We start from the raw sequence: 22,476 nt of genomic DNA on the forward strand, positions 1-22,476 counted from the left end.
GCTTAGTGATGGCAAATCCACTCGTCTCTGCTACTATCTCCTGCCCTCCATTTCCAGCGGCTTTATGACTCTTTCCTCTGCAATCTCTCCAACTTCCCTCTTTAAACCACGGAGTCTAAAACTGACTAGGCTAGTTTTTCCAGGTCTTACCTGGGCTGTGTTTGCAGCCGCCAGAGCTCCCTTTCCCGTGTCCTTCACTGCGCGTGTGATTCCACCGCAGAGGCGCTGTGCTGGGCGGGTCTCTCACCGAGCAGATCTAACCCTGGGTGGGTCTGTCACTGGCTCCACGTGACTGGGTAAAGCACGTGCGCAGCTGAACAGCAAGGCACAGAACAGGGCTTCCTAAACATTCCACAGGCCCCAGCGTCCTCTGAGGCTCTCGGGCCGGCCTCTGGTGGTGCGGCGGCTGGAAGAGAGGGGCAGCCTTCTACCTGCACCCCCAGCCTCATTTAAACGAGAGCACCTTTACTCTTGGCTGTCTAGCATGCAAGAGTTGGCACAGAATTTTACTGAGGGCGATAAGACGCCGTAGTTCTAGAGATACAAAAATTGACAGTCACCCAGGGTGGAGAAAAGCCTACAAGCGTTGGAACCGGAGAGCGAGGCGTCTGAGTTCTCCCTCCGCCACCAGCAGCCTCTCCTTCGCCTCCTAGACTCTCCAAGCCACTTAGTCTCCCTGCCTAGAGACCATCTAGAAGATGGGGCTGAATCTCACTTTGTAGGGTTATTGGGACGATGAGTAGAAATATACGTAAAATGCCGAGCACGGGACACACGGAAGCTACTCGATAGCAAAGGTGCCATTTGTGTTTGTGTTGTTACTGAAAAAAACTCGGTGTCCAGCTGAGAGTGTGTCTGTATTGTCGTTTTCAAGTACGAAGGTGAGAATATTCTACTACGACTGAGCTTTTTTATTTTGGGTTAACTTCAATTTTATTCGGGTCTGGAGTCATGTTAATTAATATGCCGGGTTAGATGGTATATAATTCATTTAAGCTAAAATGTAATGGAAAGGAGAGTAGCATTGTTAATCCTATGACTCAGTCTCTTGGGTGGAGCCAATATTCACTGGCTGCTTCTATTTTTTGTTTATGTTCTGTATAAGAAATAGCTAATTTTAGAGTAGTGAGAAGCGGTTAATTTTAGAGTATAGTTTCAAACCTCTCAAGTATCACGAAACACTCTGATCTGCTGTGCTCATCTTCGGGCCCTCAGCACCAAGCCCCGTGCCTGATGTGGAAAAGGTGTCGTGCAGCTCTGGCTGGGATACACACGAGGGCCCGGAGTGGAAGCAGTGAGAAGTAGCCGGCTTGACGTGGTGATGCATTAGCGAGGGCAAGGGCTGTTGGCCCAGGGATACAAGGCCTTATTGGCTGAAACACATTGCATAGAAAATTGGTACCAAAATACGTAGCTCTGGAGGAGTAAATCAAAATCGCCAGTGAGAGCTTTGGGAAATGGACACAGATCTTTGGCTAATACAGTACTTCACTGACAAAAGTGAACTTAGGAAACCATCAACAAAACAAAAAGACAAACTGTGGAATGGGAGAAAATATTTGCAAATGATGAAACCAACAAGGGATTAATCTCCAAAACACACAAACAGCTCATACAACGCAATATCAAAAAACCAAACAATCCAGTCAAAAAATGGGCAGATGACCTAAATAGACATTTCTCCAAAGAAGACATACAGATGGCCAAGAGGCACATGAAAAGATGTTCAACATCACTAATCATTAGAGAAATGCAAATCAAAACTACAATGAGGTATCACCTCACATGGGTCAGAAGGGCCATCATCATAAAGTCTACAAATAACAAATGCTAGAGAGGGTGTGGAGAAAAGGGAACCCTCCTACACTGCTGGTGGGAATGTAAATCGGTGCAGCCACCATGGTAAACAATAGGGAAGCTCCTTAAAAAAATAAAAATAGAGCTACCGTACAATCCAGCAATCCCACTCCTGGGCATATAACCGGAAAAGATGAGAACTCTAACTAGAAAAGATACCTGCACCCCAACGTTCACAGCAGCACTGTTTACAAAAGCCAAGACACGGAAACAACCCAAATGCCCATCAACAGATGACTGGTTTAAGAAGATGTGGTGTATATATATATATATATATATATATATATATATATATATATATATATATATATAATGGAATATTACTCAGCCATAAAAAGAATGAAATACTGCCATTTGCAGCAAGAGGGATGGACCTAGAGATTGTCATACTAGGTGGAATCAGTGAGAGAAAGACAAATACTATATGATATCACTTGTAAGTGGAATCTAAAAATAATAAAATGAATCTAATATATACAAAACAGAAACAGACTCACAGACATAGAAAACAAACTTTGGGGAAAGGGGAAAGAAAGCGGGGGCCAGGGGGATAAATTAGGAGTATGGGATAACAGATATAAACTACTACACATAAAAGAGATAAGCAACAAGGATTTGCTATGTAGAACCGGGAACTACATTTACTACCTTATAATAACCTATAATAGAAAATAATCTGACAAATATATACAACTGAATCACTTTGCTATACACCTGAAACTAACGCAATACGGTAAATAAACTACTTTAAGTGAGCTTAGAAGAGAGAAGGTCGATGCTCCACCCTGACTTCTGGGGCAGGGGGTTAGGGAAGCGGGTCGAGCGCCCCGTCAGGACCTGGGGACAGCACGGCCCAGCACAAGGACTGAGGGAGGTGGGGGGGTCAACACAGGGCTTGGGCACTCGTTGCCTATGTGATACTTTTCCTCTTCAGTGAAACGCTGACAATCAAGCCTACTTTGAGGGGTAAGGTATGGGGAGTGAGGGAAGTTATTCACATAAAGTTATCTTTTAAAATATAAATCCGATCGCGCCATCCCCCTACCGGAAGGCATTCAGCGGCGTCCCTTGGTACAGAACATGAACCCAGCTCCATGTAGCATTTTATGACTGCACCTTTAGATCTTTCAGAATAGGGAAATAATTTATAACACACTAAAAAAAGTAAAACAGAAAAATATATGTGTAAATATGAATGGCTGCTATTTTCCTTGTGATAATTTTCAATGGAAAAGCAATGGATTTTTATATATGTTTCTGTGTGCAATCGGCGGACAGGTTGGTAAGTTTTCTGCACGTGTCTGCAAGGTTATGCTGCAAATATCCCACTTGCATACAACATCAGAAGGCCATTTTTCTAACCTGGAGAGGGTGTTTATAACTATTCTTCATTTTGTATACATACAATAGATAGTTGTACATAAATAGACATCAACAGCTCCAGCAAAATTCCTGATGCCAAAGAGAAGAAAAACGTCAGAGTAAGCTATAAAGAAAGTGCTTGGTTTTTTAAAATATAGAAATGGCAATTCGCAGCATTTATACAAATTGCCGTATACTGAGGGTTGCAACTCTGAGAATGAATAGTAAGAAAAGTTGCAGCTAAGAGCAAATCTGAGGACACTTGTTTGGAAAGTAAAGCTTAGTCAGTATTATAGCATTCTGGCAATCTGCATAACATTAACCAGAGAGCTTTGTATTGGGATTGACACTTCATGTATTGATTTTCTCATAGGTACAATGCTCTGACTAAAACTTCTATTTAAAATGCTCAAGAAGAAACTTATCTTGGATGAAATAAGAAGAATTCATATGCCCCCTTACATCTTGGGCATATTAATCTGAATAATAGCAAGTAACTATACAATCCAATTGTTGGAGGGATCTAATATTTTGCACCTTGTTTTTTTGCTATAATTTTACATACATGCTGTGAATTCTATAAATATCCAGAAATGTGTGACGGTATCAGCAGAAAATATAAACAGCTTCAAAAGGAGTTAGAAAAATTAGAAAGTGTGAGATCCATAGTGAGAGAGTACAGATGAGCTAGGAGTTTTAAGGTTAAATAGTAAATATTAGGTTTTCCCACAATGTCATACCTTAGAAGTGGAATACAAAGTTGCATTAGACCAACAGTGTACCGAAATTTCTTATGCCTTTGTATTTTGTGCTCCTTTTTCTTCTCTGTATCATATATTCAGTATATGTTTTTCCCCAAGAAAAACTAGCTTATATAATTACTTTAGAGTTGTCGGAAGGGGAATGGATATTTGTGGATAAAACAGAAAGTACTTTTCATGGGTGAATGGGATGAAGTCCAGAGCCCCACCCACACTGAGCCGGGTACCAGCCACATCTGGACTTAAGATGCCACCGTGTCCAGTCCTCACAGCTTCAGCCCTGTCTCTGAGGTTACCTGCCTGAGAAATCTATAAAAGGAAATACAGGTTTAATAATCCAACACCAAACAGAGTTAACTCTTGAGTCTTTATACCAGCAAGGGCTCGTATTTGAGATATTCTAAAGCATAAACTATTTTAGTGGTGTTTTCATTTTCAAATGAAATGATGCATTTTTTTTCATTTGTTTGTTCGTTTTGGTAGGCTTACATTCTGATGATGTTGTAATGAGGCTGGGATTAAAGACAGGTGGCATCTCCTCAGCAAAGACCAACGGGATGGGGTCAGGGTGGAGGGCAATTTAAGCACGGAACACACGGTGAAACAGAAAGTTGGTCAGGGGTTGAGAATGCACTGTGACTAACCCACGAAATCAGTAATCCACAGGTGGGCACCGGTACACAAAAGGGTGGATGGAGGACCATCCACCAGGAGGACGGACGGAACGACGCCAGAGGTTGTTGTTCTGGTCCTCTAGGTATGAACGAATATTTTCATAACATACAGCTTTGTTTAGGATCTACTTTTTCTTTTTCAGCAAAGGAGATTGGGCAGAAATGCTAAAGTAACCTTTTATGCTTTCACATGACCATCAGAGTCTGCGCTGAGACAGCCACCATCCATCCCAATACCACATGGTTGCATGTTACCTTGGATACCAGGCTGGCTCTGTATGCTGCTAGTTGCTTCAGGTACTCCTTCTTTGCAGCCTCTGTTTTCTTTTTATAGACCTGTAACAACAGAGTCTGAAATTAGAAAGCGCATCTGCTTTTGTTTCCAGAGAAGTACAGTGCAGAGTGATAATTGTGGGTGTTCACACACACACACACACAATATAATAATATACATCTCCCCAAAGATCGCGTTTTCTTACTGAAACAAGTTTTTAAGAAGTGTGGCAAGAGATTAGATAAGAAAAAGATTAACTATAGTAAAATTCTCCATTTTCCATAAAGCATATGTGCAGATTTATCTGGGGCACTTTGGCAGTGGAGGTAGTTGGCTTAGAAAGATACAGTTGATGAAGGTTCCCAGGGAAAGAAGCTACACGTGACTAAAGCAAGTCATTCACATTTACACGACGGGCGGGCAGCCAGCCCCATCGGTGCATTCAAATCCCGATACATACCCTCCTTGCTAAACGTAACAACAAGGACAGAGTTAAAAGACGATCGATTATGTTCAACATGTTACAATCAAGGACACAGCTATGGCGTCCGCACGTTCATCACTATTTTAAAATCTTGTGTCTTGAAGTTCTAGTTTCAAAGACTCAGGAGTTGGCAACGGCAGTCAAAGTCACAACTGGGAGTGGGCCGGGGGCCCCGAGTGGCCGAGGAAGGCACGTGTGCCGTGCAGTCTGCTGTGGTCACGGCCTTTCCAGCAAAAACACTGCAAGGCACGAGTGTGTGGAAGCCTCAGTGTGAAAAGGTAAAAATGTTCAGAATTGAACTCCAGTTTACAGAAGCTTTTCCTTTTTCATGGGGGATCATTTTGCAAATACAAGTAAAATCATCCTAAAGTGAGCAAAAGTACCAAAAAACGACTTGCCGGCAGGCTGAAGCTCACACTGCTAAGTTAAACAGAAAAAAAGTCATCAGAGTCAAAAATGAAAGATTAGCAAAGTGAATACACACGGTTGTCTGCTACCATTATGCTCATTCTTTCAAGGCTTTAGAGTCTGTTTTTGTCAATCTTTTGAAATCACCCCTAAAGAATAAAATATTTTTCACCATTGGATGTATTTTCATCGATATGACTATTTTAAATTTCCCACATCTTGAATTTTACAGCAGGGAATGAGGCTTGGCTAGTATTTTGTAATGCTGAGCTCAAAACCAGACACAGCTCAGTGTGAAAAGTGGCTTTGGAATTAGTCAAAATAGTTAAATATAAATTATGTCTAAAGACCAAGTATCTGCCAAAGTCGGCAGCAGAGGTCAATTTGTGGTTTCTGATGTGGAAGGTGGTTTGCTGAGCCCAGTCCCCAACTGTGAAATTCAAGGTGTGAGAAATATTACTTACTCATGAATATTTTAATTAAAGCAGAACATTTTATTTAAGGTAAACAAATGAGTAACCCTGTCAGCAGAATTATAAAGGACCCTATGAAATGAAAGTGCTAATTTAAGGAGCTCTTCAGCATAGTCTTTTATATTTGGCATTTTCGTATATTAAAGGCAATTATAATAAAGCGATTAAGAATTTGTGCAACGGTATCATACAATCTTTGTGTCATCTTTACAATATATGGAACTAAAGAAACTTAAAAGAAATTTTTTAGTAAAGAGCCAAATTAATCCTTTGGTTCAATTACAAGAGAACTCTTAATTTACTGAGCTAATTATTGGAAATAAAATTCAAATCCTTTTCTAGACATTCAAACATGAAAACAAATAAACACTAGATTACAGCAAATGTCTTTGAACAGTATGTTTCATGTATATTATATGTTTTGGTCAGCCACAATCAGAAACACAGAGCCCTCCTGCTTTGTATCGATTTATTTCTTTCTCCAAAGACTGACTTTTGTTTGTAGTTCTCCCTCCAATCTCTTCTCCAAGACATAATTTATAATTAATGACCTTACACTGAAAATGTTTACAGTTACTTTTAATACCTTAAAACTGTTTAGAGAGGGTTTTTCTCCCACGCAGACAGAAATCCTATTCAGGACTTTGAAGCAAATATTTAGCAAAAATATCTTTGATGGTAGTACGTTTTTGTATACTAGAAGCACTTCTATCATGTTTTTTATTCATATGCTACTCTAAGTGACCCCCTGGGCAGCTAACTAGGGTTCATTTAGCTATTCAGATATTACACACTTGGGTCCATAGCATTGCCCAAAGCATCATTTCTAAGTAGCACAGTAAGATGGTGTTGCCAGATGGCCAGATTGTACCATCTATCCTCTTTCTTGCATTTGGTTCTACTGAAAAAGCAGCAGTGTTACTATGGTGGGGCTCCCAGGGGTTAACATCCCACAAGGTGTTAACCTCCCTGAAATATGCTGATTAACAACCATGGGAGAAAGGCGGCAACTCAATGTGTTTTAGGCTGAATATGTGCCCCCTGGTTTCACTGGGAGATCGATGTTGTTATGGGATACCTGACCAGCATTCAGAGTGCCCTGTTTCCTCCAAAGGGCTCTGATGATTGGCTATGTTGAGATCATCTTACAAGCGCCTAAATACTGCTTTAGAAAAGGGTAAACGGGGAAACTCATCACGCCACACTACCCGGATTGATGGGTCCGCTCTTTCCTGAATAGATGCAGGCGTTCAGAGGGAGGAGTCAAAGGGTGGTCATTCCAGGAGGTACATTCCTGTAATTGTGTTTAAAGGGGGGGTACCCTAGATCAGAATTTAAATCCGAAGTGGTTTCCCCGATGGTAATTTTGAACCTCCACCTTTGAGAACCAGCTAATGGCTCAAATATTATTCACCCTGTATGTCTCTATGATGCTACCTTCTAAAATTGCACAAGGGGGCTTCCCTGGTGGCGCAGTAGTTGCGAGTCCGCCTGCCGATGCAGGGGACACGGGTTCGTGCCCCGGTCCGGGAGGATCCCACGTGCCGCGGAGAGGCTGGGCCCGTGAGCCGTGGCCGCTGAGCCTGCGCGTCCGGAGCCTGTGCTCCGCAACGGGAGAGGCCACAGCAGTGAGAGGCCCACGTACCGCAAAAAAAACAAAAAACAACAACAAAAAAATAAAATTGCACAAGGATGCTTTCTGAATTCTATATTTGATGGAAATGTCTGAAGAAAGACCTCAAACGTATGCGTGAATGATAAAAAACATGTAAGAATTTTCTACATACTTAAATTCCTACTTCAGAACAGATATTTAAAAATCATCAGTAAAAAGTTCCTCCAAAACGTTTCAAAGTTCTACTTATGGATGGAGAAAGTCTTCTGCTTTTGCTGAAACCAAAGATGACGGTGACTGCGTCTGGCAATGAACCGCCCACTGCAATGACCAAACCTTCTAATCTAGGAGGACAGGTCTGATTTACATCGAAGTTAAGTTTGGGAAAGAAACGGTCTCTCTCTCTCTCAGGGAAAGACAAATATTTTAAAGAAATGTGATTCACACAGTAAATATTAGTACTCAGTTGAACTACAAAATGGCTTCCAAATGGTCTACAGCTGTTTGAAATAAAGTGCAAAGTTGGCCAGATGAGGATTTAAAAATCATAATACATCATTCATCATTTTCCCCAGCTCATCCAAACACTTTTGAATTCATCCTGTCCTAACTTAGTTATTTGCTGTGGTTTGTTATTCTAAGAAAGCTACCATATCCTATCTAAGGATCGCATCTCAGTGGTTAAACTAAAACATATATCATGGCTAAACTAAAACATACATCAAATAGCAATTCTAGAGAATCCAAATTCTGTTCATGAAATCTAGTGGTTCTGTGAATCCTTTTTTAAATGCGCTACGTTCCAGCATGTGTAATATATATGTCTTATAGGCTAATCATCTCTAATTAAAATCAGCAGTTCAGTATCAGTGAGTATGATGCCTACAAACTGGAAACATTCTAATACAACCTGGCATTTTGCTTTTCCACTTTCAGCTCCCTCCCCAAACAATGCACCTATAACTCACACAAAAAAGTAAAATCTTATCAACTCCATTTAGTTCCTTCTCCCCTCTTTTCGGCTCTGGCCCTTACTTAATCTCTGGTTGTAGTTTATTTCAACTCTTTACAGTAATAATAAGAAAAAACATAATTCTTCCAATTCTGGATTTTATTCAAACACTATAAAACTAAAAGGCGCTTTTCCTTTTCGTTAACTTCAAATGCAGTTTTTCCCCCCAGTGTAAGTTCATATTTATAGAAAGTGCTTAGAAATAGTTATATAAGAAATAATAATTCAACCACAATTCCCTGTCACACACAGTACTTGAGAAATTAATGTCTGCAGCGTCTTTGAATGCTGTTACTATTTAGGATGGTTAGAGCAAGTGCCTCTGTGTTTTATACAGAACTTAGTCCTTAAATGCAGTTAAATTTCCATTTGTGTAACTTTCTCAGCATTTTCTTAAGCAACCCAGAACGCAGAGAACTTTATAAAGTAGTATTCGGAGCATCGAAAATATTACACAATGTGTCAAAACTCTTGCTACGATTCTTTTTGGGATCCATCAAATGCATACAAATAGTCTACACAAAAACGCTGTAACCTGTTTCTGAAATGGTAGGGATCTGAAAGAAGCAAGCTCCTCATCTGAAAAAATCGTTGCAAAATGTATCTGTAGATTCATTAAATGAGGATGACTGGGCCGAGTATGATGTCGTTCGACTATGCTTAACAATATATTGAGTATCTATTATGTGCCTTCACGGTGTGAGGAACTGAAGCTACAGAACCAAAAAAAGGCATTAAAAATATGCCTCTGTTGTGTGCATTTTTTGTGTCAGGCACACAAGAAATGCAGACAACCCCCCCACACATATACATATTATACATATATATATAATCAAACTGATCTGGTATCTAAGATCCATCTTTGCGTCTTTGTTCATGCAATGGCTCCTCCCGGCTGCATGAGATCTCCCCTTGAGGCCTCTCTTAAGACCCCCAACTGCAGGGCCTGTCATCTTTTTGTCTACAGCAGAAGCCCCAGCAGGCAGGGCAGAGCTTGGTACATAGTAGGTGCTCAGGAAATACCTGTGATCCAGTGTATAATCCCTGGTCTCAGGTTTCTCCTTCCATGAGTCAGCAGGGGCATGGGGGTTCATGGTAAAAAACCGAATTGCATCTTGTGAATTAGAGTGGGCATCAATAGAAGACTTGATATACAGACAGACAACCTGCCCACGCCAAGCATGTTCACCAATAATACATAAAGCACAGCAGACTTGAGTATTATAATCAAATTCTCGCCCTGCTGATGTCATGGAACCTTTCAAGTGGAATGTCTGCTCCCTCTGTGTACGAGCGTGGACTATTTCTACGTGTATTTATACCCATGAAGGCATGCCATAATCCCATTTATGTACCAGTAATTATATGTATTTATACTTACCTGTGTTTTAGAGGTAAAATATGCTCATCATTGCATGTAATATTTCTAACTGCTGTTTTAAGTTTTTACAAATATAAACTTTTCTTACATTCTACAGTTTTTAAATGAACATTTTATATACCCTTTACTCCTAGTTTAAAAAAATTGGGGAAAATGCATAGCATTTATAAGGAACTGGCCAAGATAAACACATGTGTGAATGTCACAGGGCAATAGGATTTTAGTTAACCTGAAGTGCTGTTGACATAAAATCCACATTTTATCGTAAGATATGGGGCGGGGGAAAAAACCCCGGCAGCATATCTGTAGTGGGTGTTTGAGCACCAGTGAGGAGTAAATGATTTGATTCCGTGGGCTCAGAGGATTTGTCAGCTGCCTCATAAGTATAATTCTGGCTCTTCATATCCCTGCTGCTTCTAATTTAGCAGGACAGGCTCATAATTGAAGCAAATTAACTATTTACACTTGCCACTTCTACCAGGGGAAGAGGACACAGCAGCAGGAAAGAATGAGCAGGAAATTACATTCTTCCCACTTGTGTCAGATCTGCCCTTATATAAACACATTAACAGTAATTTCATAAGGCGTCAAACATAGGAATAAATACTGAGGGATAAAATAATGAGGTGTTGCTATTGAGCTGAACTGCTATGGCTAATATCCTTGGATATGAATTATGCATCCCGAAAGAAGGCATATGTTACAATATGCAAACTGTTTCCCTGCAAGTGATATCTGCTCATTAGGCTCTGGATCTCGAGGTAAATCCACTCCCTGCCCCCACAACAGGGCTGGCATTTACAAAAGCAGGCTCTCTGGGCACCCTGGGCTGTGGTTTCTCCTGAACACACCAAACTCTGAACAGGCCTTCCACTCCATTTTTAGCCTAACAGCATGTTTATTTAGCTCTTTGGCTGAAGCTCTAAAGCCATTTAATGTAATGTAAACAAGAACATTTTGTTTGTAATTTGCTAAATGTATTACAGCCCAACTGTGTCTCCAATTAGGAACTTAAGGTTCACTTAGTAATTTACATCTGGTTCTGATTTAAGGTGACTTTCCTTTCCCACTTAAGAGCTGACTTTCCATGGCTACAAAGGACCCAAGAACACTTTACAGCTCTTTGGACCAATCTCTTCTGCTTCAAAGCTGGACGGACTCTTTAATTTAGTGGGGTTTGATTTGCTCTCTGTTAACTGTGAACTCAGATCCCAGACTTGCATGATCAGGATCACAGAATTCAGAAATAACGGGGAGAGACAGGAAATCTAGCTGGAGCTTCATAAAAAAAAGATGCTGAAGGTTGCTGAAACTCCAAGGAGTCTAATACAAATGGCATGATCTTGTTATTATTTTTCTTTCTCTGTAGGTTCCAGTCAGTGAAAGATAAGTAGCAAAGACCAACATCACAGCCATGCTTATGTTTTATTTCCCTCTCTCCGTCTGGTGCCTTTTTTAAACAACTTAGCATGGCTCTGAACCGGGCTGTCTATTGTCTTAGGATTCATTAGCATTTAAAACCTCCAGTTGGAATCCCAAACACAATCCTATTCCCATTCCAGATTCAGCACCGTCTTCCAAAGTGTTAAAATGGAGAGATCCCTGACATGTGGAGTTTGTTCAGTGGCTTCGGTAGCAATGACTCACATGGGAGGTATTGTGTTCCTGGAGGACTTTTAGCACCTCTTTCGGCTTCCTTCGGATTTTTCTTCTTTGAGAGAGTCCTCATAGGTACCAACGTACATATAGTTTCTCCCTTATCGTGGCTTCTGAAAATAAAGATCTGCCCATCTGCATGGCTTCTTAGCCTCGCCTAAACTCCACAACGAGGAAGCATGTGACACAAACATACAGCAGCCCTATTAGTCCTGTTCCCTCTGGCTGGCAAGAAAACGTTCGATTGTAATCTCACTAATAGCTGTTTTTCCTTCAGTATTGTAATTTTCTGAGCCCCTAAATAAGTCATCAATAATCTTGTCCATTTTCTCCAGTTCGTGTTTATATTTGTAGCGGTTCATAATTGGGGGCTATTATGACAACGGGGTTTTTGAACAATCGTGGCGCAGGAAACCCTAGCCTTCTACTTGAACCAGCTGCCTACACGATGCCAACAGCGTCACGTGGGGCTGTTCCGAAACATGCACATTCGTCCTAAACTTTGAAGTTTAATGATCTGCCTCTAATCGGCTTCAGCAACATTCCTTTAAAAATACATAGCGTGTGCTCCCCAATTTGAATATTAAATGAGAGTAAAATACAATTAATTTAAGCTTGAAATAGAGATATTATATTATGTTGGCACCATGAGTCAACGTAAAGGGAAAGAACAGGTGGTAACACACCAAGCTAACGCTTTAGGATATTCTGCTGACATTCTCCTGATGCCCAAACGTGCGTCCTAGGCAGGCACGCGCGCTTCGCTGGCCACTCCTGCAAACTGTTAGACGGGGCAGCCACGTGGCGTCCCAGCAGCCCCGTCAGACGGCAATATGCGCCCTTTTGTAAGCGTGGCGTCTGATTTCATTCATTGGACCCTCTCTCTGCTTGTCCCTGGGATGGACTTGCACCCTGTATGTGTCATAAACCATCCTTTTTGGCATACTCTGCAGTTTCACTATCTTTATTAAGCAAGATCATCTTTTAAGAGAGAAGGATAAGCTATGCTGAACCCCTGTCGAGTCAAAGGAACGTAAGGCAACGGGGACAAACCATTTTCGAGTGACTCAAACTGTTCCCAATACCTTGTTTTCAAAATGGTGCTCAAATATTACAATATTAACTTTTCTAGGAGAGAGAAAGATAGTTATTTCTATTAGTGTATTTTCCTAAGCAATCTTAGCATAACTTTTTAAAACAACTGCATTTTGATTATGAAGTTGCTTTATAATACCCAATGAGTTAAATAGGGTCAGCTATTATATAATTTCATCCTTTATTTATAAAACAAATTCTTGAAAAAACCCCCAACTATTTCCATTAAGAGAGAACCCAGCGACTTCCCTGGAGGTCTGGTGGTTAAGACTTTACGCTTCCACCACACAGCAGGTGGGTTCGATCCCTGGCCGGGGAACTAAGATCCTACATACCATGAGGTACAGACAAAATGTTAAAAAAAAAAAAAAAGAGAAAGAGAGAGAGAGAGAGAGAGAACTCAAACACAGACTCATTACAGGTTAGTTATTAAATTGGAAATAAAAGAGAATGAGGAAAACGTTTTGTCATCACAAGTATACTCGAAAGAGCTTACAGTATTGCGGCCTTGTCCCTATCCAAGAGTACACACAGGGGTTGTCAGAGCAGAGAGAGAGGTATGTCTTGGTGCTTGGATCACGGGTGGAGCAGGGACGGGGACGGGGCTGGGATTCCTGGTGGGTGTGTACTCAGTTTCTCAGTCCGTGAGGCTGTAGTGAGTGGAGGAATAAGGCCCTCTACAGTTCCATCATGAGTGTCCAGCATCAGGGGGGAACCGCACCTCAGCTTTGGGAGTGTGAGAGCAAACTGATCTGAGTTAGGATAGAAACCAGCTCTGAAATCCTCACACAACTATCTCAGGTTTTCAATGGAATCATAAAATACACTGTCAACCACCCTCTTAATCGTGAGATGAGTATTTTAATCGAATGCAAGGAGAACGTTTCCGTGGTGTGTTTTCCATCCTCAGAGACGACTCTTGTAGCAGAGCTCCACGCGGTAGGCCTGTGCTTTCCTGTGAAGCCCTTCCCTGGGGCTGGCAATCTTGACAAGGACATAAGAAAATGTGTAGAGATCTCCAACTGTAAAGGACGGCTCTGGCTTACAGTAAAGGGGGGTTGGAGAGAACCGGGGGAGTGGGCTCTGTGTTTCCTTAGCAACTGGTTTTACCATCACAACTATAATTGGTTCCATGAATTGGTTAGAAAAAAATTGTTCAGTTGAATGAGAAGTTCTAGTCACAGTGTGGAATTTTAGACAAACCAATCAACAGAATGGGGCTCTGTCTTATTCTCTGCTCTACTCCCAGTGTTTAGAACAGTGCCTGAGGCACACAGTAAACATGCAACAAATAGTTGTTGAATGAAAAAGTGACTGAATTTAACCATCTGGCCCCATTTCATAGTCTGCAAACTTCAGATAAAAGTATCTATGAGGGGGCTTCCCTGGTGGCGCAGTGGTTGAGAATCCGCCTGCTGATGCAGGGGACGTGGGTTCGTGCCCCGGTCCGGGAAGATCCCACGTGCCGCGGAGCGGCTGGGCCCGTGAGCCGTGGCCGCTGCGCCTGCGCGTCTGGGCCCTGTGCTCCGCAACGGGAGAGGCCACAACAGTGAGAGGCCCGCGTACCGCAAAAAAAAAAAAAGTATCTATGAGGAAGGAAGACCCTCTGCTGTGGGCTCAGCAGGTTCCCAAGATCCGCCAGTCTGTATTTTTGCTGTGTTATTGGGGACCAGGACAATGAACTAATTACCCTGGAAATAATTCATCATTATGTGGAATTACTTGACAAGTATTTTGGCAGTGTGTGTGAACTTGAGATCATCTTTTTTTTTTTAATAAATATAAATTTATTTTTAAAAAATGACATTCTAAGCTTGTTTCTGAAGCTTATCACAGTGATCTACTTTTTTTTTTTAACATCTTTATTGGAGTATAATTGCTTTACAATGGTGTGTTAGTTTCTGCTGTACACCAAAGTTGTACAACTGATTCACTTTGTTGATATCATCTTTAATTTTGAGAAGGCTAACTTTATTTTGGATGAGTTCCTTTTGGGAGGAGAAGTTCAGGAAACATCCAAGAAAAATGTCCTTAAAGCAACTGAGCAGGCTGATCTACTGCAGGAGGAAGCTGAAAGCCCACATAGTGTTCTTGAAGAGACTGGACTGACATCAACTCTCCTCCCCTGCTGATGACTTCTTGTGGCGTTTCACACACTGTAGATGGTCCCTGCCTTCACGTCCATGTTAGCTAACGGTGTAACATGACGTCTTGTCAGTATGACTGTTCTGCTAAGCTGCTTCATTCAGGCCTATGCAATGTTTTTTTTAAAGGGAACTTTGGTTAATCAAGTGATAACAAGGGACTTAAATATGAATTAGAATGGATGCAGGAAAAGAAAGGTACTGTTTCTGGCTACTTTAAAGTTTATAGGTCTGTTTCTCTTGAATAGATTATCATTGCCTTGATTATGTGTATCTACGAATATGACACAATCAGGCAATATACGTGTATTAATTACTGTCTTTGGCAAAAAAGTTAAATTATGTGAAACCTGGTTTTATGAAACCAAAGACTAGTGCATTTCAGTATATATGCGAATAAAGGGAATTGACATGTCCCATATCAAGTGAATGAAAATTTCACTCTGTGTTGAGACTTTAGAAGAAACACAAATGTATACCGAAGACCCTTATTAGAAACTAAACACCTTAAAACAAAGGGGATACACAAGAGACTAACGGAATGATGCTGTTTTTAGACTAAACATGATTTCTTAGGCCTCTTCCAGACCTGGGACGAGGAGCAGAGATCAGCTGTCTCACAACAGTCAGCGCATGTTGTTTTTAAGGCCAACTCCTGAGGTAAGTTTCTTGTTGTCATTATCATTTGGTCACTTAGTTGGACAGTTTTTGATGCCTCCCCAAATAAAACGGAAATGTTGACTTACCTGGGATTCTTAATAACAGCATCTTATGGAAAATGTTTTACTCCCTTCACAGAGTGTTGCATAAATCATGGCTTAAAGCACGACTATTCCTTCGAGGGTGCTTTTGTTACAGCCAAATTTATTTTACTCCCCTACTGCTTCCCTCCACTTAGAAGTGCAGCAGACTTTAGGGCAGCTTCTGTCCCTTCTATGGCACTGCCTAGTTATTGGAAGTCATAAATATAAAAACAGATACCACCTCTCACAGGAAAGTGTGAGTTGAATGAGGTAAAACAGCATCAGTGGGCTCTATGTTTTGTAAGGATATACAGTTGTTTCAGTGTCACTTTTAGACGTACTTCTACGTATCTAAACGTGTCTTCACAGCTTACACTTCCAGCTGTATCTGCTGGGCTGGACTAAGCTTTGTTGTGTTTGCGACCAATATTCAGGCCACGTGAGCAATGTCTTATCACATCGCCAATTAGGTGTAATAAATGTTCAATGTACACCAAAAAAAAAAAAAAAGTATCTATGAGTGTCGAGCAAAACAAATGAGATAAATCGTGTAAAAGTGTTCTTCGAAGTATAAAACATGATATACATTATGATGTTGACAGATAATACCATATATAGTTCTTATAGATGTACATAGGTTTGAGATGTTCTGTTTCTCACATACTCCCCTGGACCTGATGAAGAGGGGTAAAAAGTCTCTGTCAGGAATCCAGTGAGACTAATCCATCATTAATGCCGTAAGGTATTCTGCAGCGGCTAAAGCTGCAACTACTTAATTGTTTCAGTAACTGAACTTTAATGATAATCCTTGTCTAATTTTTCCTTCGTGACCATGAAATTCTAGACGGTGACAATGGCAATCTAGTCCCTGGTTTAGAAATCTGGGATCAATATTGCTTCTTGGCTGACGTGGGCTACGTCTGCATACTGAACTCTCTCTCTCCACAGTCCCCACCCTCCTGAAGACATTCTGGGCTCCTCGCCCTACGGCTGAGATACAAAGTGCCGCACGGTCCTCCACCCCCACCAGTGTGGCCCTCAGTCACACCACACGCAATCCACAAGAGAAGGAGAAAATGACCAGGCATCTGGGCCCATTTCATACAACCCTGAAATGCAGGACAAGTGGGATGGAATAACATACTCTGATGGTCTTTAGGGAATGGATAAGGGTAGAAACCCCGAAATTTGAGGTTCATTTAGCAAAGAGCAAAGAGGGTTTTGATGACAAAAGAGTAAATAGGAAGTGCTGAAGAGAGGTGTGGACAGTTCCCAAAATACTTTTAGTATTTTTTCTGTCTTTATGATCGCACTGGCAACATTAAGGAAAGACCTAATCCTGGCTGGGAGGTGTAAAAGTCCTTCCCAAAGTGACTACACTATATACACTTTGAAACAAAGGAACTAACATGTCACTTATGACAGAGCAATAGAGGAGTATAAAATGATGTCCAAGTCCCCTGAAGTCTGCTTCTGATGGGGCACATTCTCAGCCTCAGTTCTAGTATCTGAAGAATTCACCCGTCATCCTTAAAGCCACTTCTTTAGAATGCAGACACTTTCTCAGATCATGTTGATTCACTCCATCTCGCATCTTTTCTTACCTGTTTTTGCTCTTCTCCTAAACCATCCCACATTGAAGCCACAATTTTGGAGACTTCACCAAAGGTAGCATTTGGGTTTTGGCCCTTGATGGCGGCCTGAGTATCACGAAAGAAGAGCGCGTAAGCAGACACAGGCTTCTGGGGCTCATTAGGGTCCTTCTTCTTCTTCTTTTTGGGGGTTTTTGGTTTCTTCCCCATGTCAGAGGCAGGTCGCTTCTCTCCACCATTGACCTGAAATAAAACAAAATCTGAATTACAGAAGAACTAAGACAATTTGAGGACAAATCATATTGCTCTGTCTTGAGACTTACATAGATATACTCACCCATACACATCACGCAAACAGACGTTTCTAAGGGACACTTGGTTCTGTTGTTGTTACTGTTTCTCAAGTAAAACTTATTTCATGTGATTTTCATATTCATCCTTTGCCAGCCTAGTTTACATAACTTTAAAATAATGTTGGTGCCTCTCTTTATAATACTATTGTACTGTCAGATATTATACCTTAACTCTCTCAACTTTTTCTTTTTCTCACTCAGGAAACTGAATGAGGAGCTGCGTCGCGACTATGACAGCAGCAGATTGCTTGTGTAGTAACCCTATTGTATGAACAATCTAACCTGTTTTCTTCTGGGGAGTTTACCCTTTTCCTCCTAGTTATGATTTTTAAACAATAGTGGGCAGCATGTCCAATGAATAAAGTTGAATGGCTTTTGGTGTTGCACTTAGGTCTACGGAACGCTGCTGGGAAAGCCTAGCAATGCTCCTGGCTTGGAGAATGGCATAATCCAGACCCTAGATCAGAGATCACTTTCTGCAGTGGGGGTAAAGGTCGAAAATCTGCACTATTCAATATGGCAGCCACTAGTTCCATGTAACTAATGAGAATATGAAATGCAGCTAGCGGAAATTAAGAAACAAAATTTCAAATTTTTATACGATTTTAATTGCTTTAAATTGAAATAGTTACATGCGGCTAGTCACTGCCATATTGGAGAGTGCACCTCTGTAAACCGGATTCTCAAATCTAGACATTTCTAGAACAGCTTTAATATTCAGTTTAAGGATAGATTCCATTTCCTCCCATTTTTCCTTGAGTATGAATATTTGGATAATCTGTATGTTATTATGATGCAAGTGGGAAACCCCCCCCCACAATGTAGAGATATTTAAGACATCTGCATTTGAACTTTGATACTAATTATACACTATGTCACTTTATCCACCTCTACAGAATGAGAGATTTGGACTATGATTTCTTTCTAGTTCTAAAATTATATGAATCTACGTGAGTATCAAGCAGTGTTTTCCACACGCCTCTCCCACCGGCACAGAGGCTCCTGTACACTGTCTGCTGAGGAAGTCACCATCATCAGGGAGGTTCTGCACCCTCACCTTCTCTTATTATGACTGTTGTTGCTTTTTTCTTCTTGGCAAACAATGTAACATGTATCTTATTCAGATGAATTGCCAGGCAGAGTAATATGTGTCAAGTAACTGCCCCCATTGGAGATGAAGCACGATCTCCTGAGAGGCCAGCGGATGTGACATCAGAGGATCCACACTCATGTCCTCCTTTACTATCTTTAGCTGTGAAATCTTGACAAGTTACATAATTTCTCTGGGCCTCATTTCCTCTACTGCAAACCAGTTGCAGTGCCATTTTGTGATTACTGAGATGATATAGACATAAATATGTTTAAAACTTTAAAATGATATTCAGATGTTAATTATGACATAGTAGTAGCTTTTAAACTGAATGAATAGAAAGAAATGACCTTCACGCTAATTTGTGATGCCATATGGTCTTGGTTTAAAAGATATGCCTTGGGAACCAAACAGAGACAGGAGAAAAACTAAGTGAATTCTTTGGCTTTGGCTTTAGTGAGAAAGTTATTTAAAAGATTATCATTTTGAAACTGTCTACTGAAGCAGACTGAACAACCCTGTGGGTACAGGATGCTCTGAACTGAGCTGACAAGCTAGTGTAGATTAACACTAGAAGGTAACTTCCCCGGGATGGGTTTGAGGTGCTCCTGTCAAACGCCTGCTCCTCAGGCAAATCTGCCAAAGGACAAGGTTGCTGGGACCGGGCTGAGTTGATACTGGGCAAACAAACTGAACATGTGGGCAAACATGACCTAGAATGGTCATTCTCAATGGCTGAATGTTAGAATCACCTGGGACACTTAAATAACAGCCTCGCGTCCAGGCTTTAGCTCTATACTGATTAAATCAGAAAGTCTAGGAGCAGCAGACACTGGCCTCAGTCACTCTTAACTCTACTCCTCCAACTGCCCTTTAACTACTTCAGACGCGCGACAGACAGACAAGCGAACTTCCTCTTTGCCCCAAGGCTGCACAGAGCCCATCTCCCTTCTCTGCACAGCCAGACCCCCCCACGTGATCGTGCTGGCTGCAGGCAGCTTCGGCAACTCACTGTACCTCCCTCCCCATTGCTTAGCTTTCAATAAGGCCGCCAAGGGCCACGCTGATAAACGCAGCGGGCTTCTTACGCTTCCCCTGACCTGATTCCTCACTGGGAGTGTCCTGTCTCTTCCAGGGCTCCATGACATCACAGCCTCTGGGGTTTAGGCCTACCTAGGTGTCCTCACTGTTTCCAGAATCATTCTTAGGCCCATCCTCCTCCACCTGGCCATTAAATGGTAGTGTTCCTGATGTTTTTCTTCTATTTTTTTTTGCGGTAGACTGTCTTCTCTTGTGAGTTTGTACTTAGGAATGTCTTAAGACGCAGGGTTTCCATTACCATTTGTGGGTGGGTGAGTGTCAAGTTCTTTTCCTCTGAATTCTGAATGCATAGAAACAATTGATATTTGACATCTTTATCTTCTTTATTTTTAATTTTTATTTATTTATTTATTTGCGTTACGCGGGCCTCTCACTGTTGTGGCCTCTCCCGTTGCGGAGCGCAGGCTCCGGACGCGCAGGCGCAGCGGCCACGGCTCACGGGCCCAGCCGCTCCGCGGCACGTGGGATCCTCCCGGACCGGGGCACGAACCCGTGTCCCCTGCATCGGCAGGCGGACTCTCAACCACTGCGCCACCAGGGAAGCCCTATTTTTAAAAATAATTTCCAAATTTTCTAAACATAACTACTCCTATGTTCAAAATAATAAAATATCAAGAAGAAAAATAAAAAGGATTCGAGAAAGACCACAATGAAGAATATTAAAAATGAAGGGATCATGACATTGGAGGTCATATTTCATCAAGGATTGGGAATATTTAGACAAAGGGAACAAAGTGTAGGGAAATGAATGTTCTCCATAGGGAATATTTACCTGGACTCCTTTTATTTTTTTTATTTTTTTTTTTTTTTGCGGTATGCGGGCCTCTCACTGCCGTGGCCTCTCCCGTTGCGGAGCACAGGCTCCGGACGCACAGGCCCAGCGGCCATGGCTCACGGGCCCAGCCGCTCCGCGGCATGTGGGATCCCCCCGGACCAGGGCACGAACCCGCGTCTCCTGCACCGGCAGGCGGACTCTCAACCACTGCGCCACCAGGGAAGCCCTCCTTTTAAACTTTAATTGAAAAATTAGTGATCTGAAACATTAAAATCTCCATGACTGCAGATTATATCTGTCTTTGTAGAAAATAATCAAATGTCAGTTGTAGAGATAAATTTCCTATGATTCACTGCAAATATTCTTATTAAAGGATTTTCCCAAATAATTTAAATAGTTTCCCGAGTCCATTGTCCAAAATTGTGTTTGAACTGCTGATCTTTATGCTTCCTTTCTTTTTAAATTGGTATTGGACAACATGGTGCAACTACTGGATATGTGATGCCCTGTGATAACAGAAAGGACAGTTATCCTCCTGCTGGAAAAAGTGGCCCTTCTTTCTAGGGATTCTCTACAGAAGCAGGAGAACCTGTTACTGCCAGTGAGAAGCTCTAAGTATCAAGTGTATGAAAACCACAAATTACTGTTCTGAGGCCACGTATAGCAACCCTATAGGAATCTCTAAACAATTCCAAGCAGCCAATCAATTTGGTTGGTTTTCTGGAGGCTTCCCCTATTTTCCTGGCTTGTTCTTATATTCTTGGATCATAATATTCTGACCACTTATAAAACTGCCCTCACAGAACCGAACTATGGTTTAAGATAATGCCCTTTCACCAAAAGCTGATGTTAAGAGCAAACAATGAAAATAAAAATTACGTAGGAAAGAATTTTTAAAAATAAAATGTGCTTCGAGGAGAATCATTGTTATACTGCGCGGTGTTCCTTGTACAAAGACTTACTGGATATGCACAGTGTCTTTGCTTTTAGGATGCAATAACGGGATAAAAATTCCTTGTTGTGGTCTGATGTCTAATGCACCCATGCAGGTGGGCAGTGCTCTGTGAAGTGAAGGCCGTCTGCCACGTGAACACTGGGCGTTGCCTACTGACGTGTGAGGGTCTCATTTTTTATTTTGCATTTTGCCTGTGTTTGGGAAGGTACAGAGATGAGCTGCTATTTTAGAGTCCGTATAACGAACTGGGAATTTGTCAGGCCTACTATCTGGCGGTAGTTTCATCACATATTTGAAAACCACATGATCGTATCTCATATACAAAGCCTCCCTAAAGAAAGAAATGCGGCTATAATTTGGATCCGCTCACACGCCAGGAATGGATTGTATCTTGAAAGACACCTGGCCTTTCTGACCATCAACTATTTGGAATGAACACACAATGATGATAAACACGACTGTGGTGAGAAAATTAGCTAAATGGATTTGTAATACGTGCCTGGATCTTAATTTTGAGTGTTGTCTGGATCCCGAATTCTTACTTAGATGAATGAAAGCTTATAATTTTATGTCCTAATTTTCTAAGAGACCCTGACTTCTGCAGTCTGGAGCAGCACTATCTTATGGAATTTTCTGGAAAGATGGAAATGTTCTCTGTACTGTTTGAAAGG

General features: G+C 41.5%; 1 protein-coding gene across 7 annotated transcripts in view; it reads right to left on the reverse strand.

The window, feature by feature from the left end:
* The window catches only part of TOX (thymocyte selection associated high mobility group box), a 298,710-nt gene that overhangs the window by 16,442 nt on the left and 259,792 nt on the right, over positions 1-22,476 (reverse strand). For all 7 annotated transcript variants that reach the window (XM_067017308.1, XM_059043658.2, XM_067017309.1 and 4 more), the window contains 2 exons: positions 17,544-17,774; positions 4,910-4,990 (listed from right to left, as the gene is read on the reverse strand). In XM_067017308.1, the coding sequence (XP_066873409.1) occupies positions 4,910-4,990; positions 17,544-17,774 (312 nt within the window). The remainder of the gene's footprint in view (positions 1-4,909; positions 4,991-17,543; positions 17,775-22,476) is intronic.

Source organism: Kogia breviceps, chromosome 17, assembly GCF_026419965.1.
Source record: "Kogia breviceps isolate mKogBre1 chromosome 17, mKogBre1 haplotype 1, whole genome shotgun sequence".
NCBI classification, from domain to species: Eukaryota; Metazoa; Chordata; class Mammalia; order Artiodactyla; family Physeteridae; genus Kogia; species Kogia breviceps.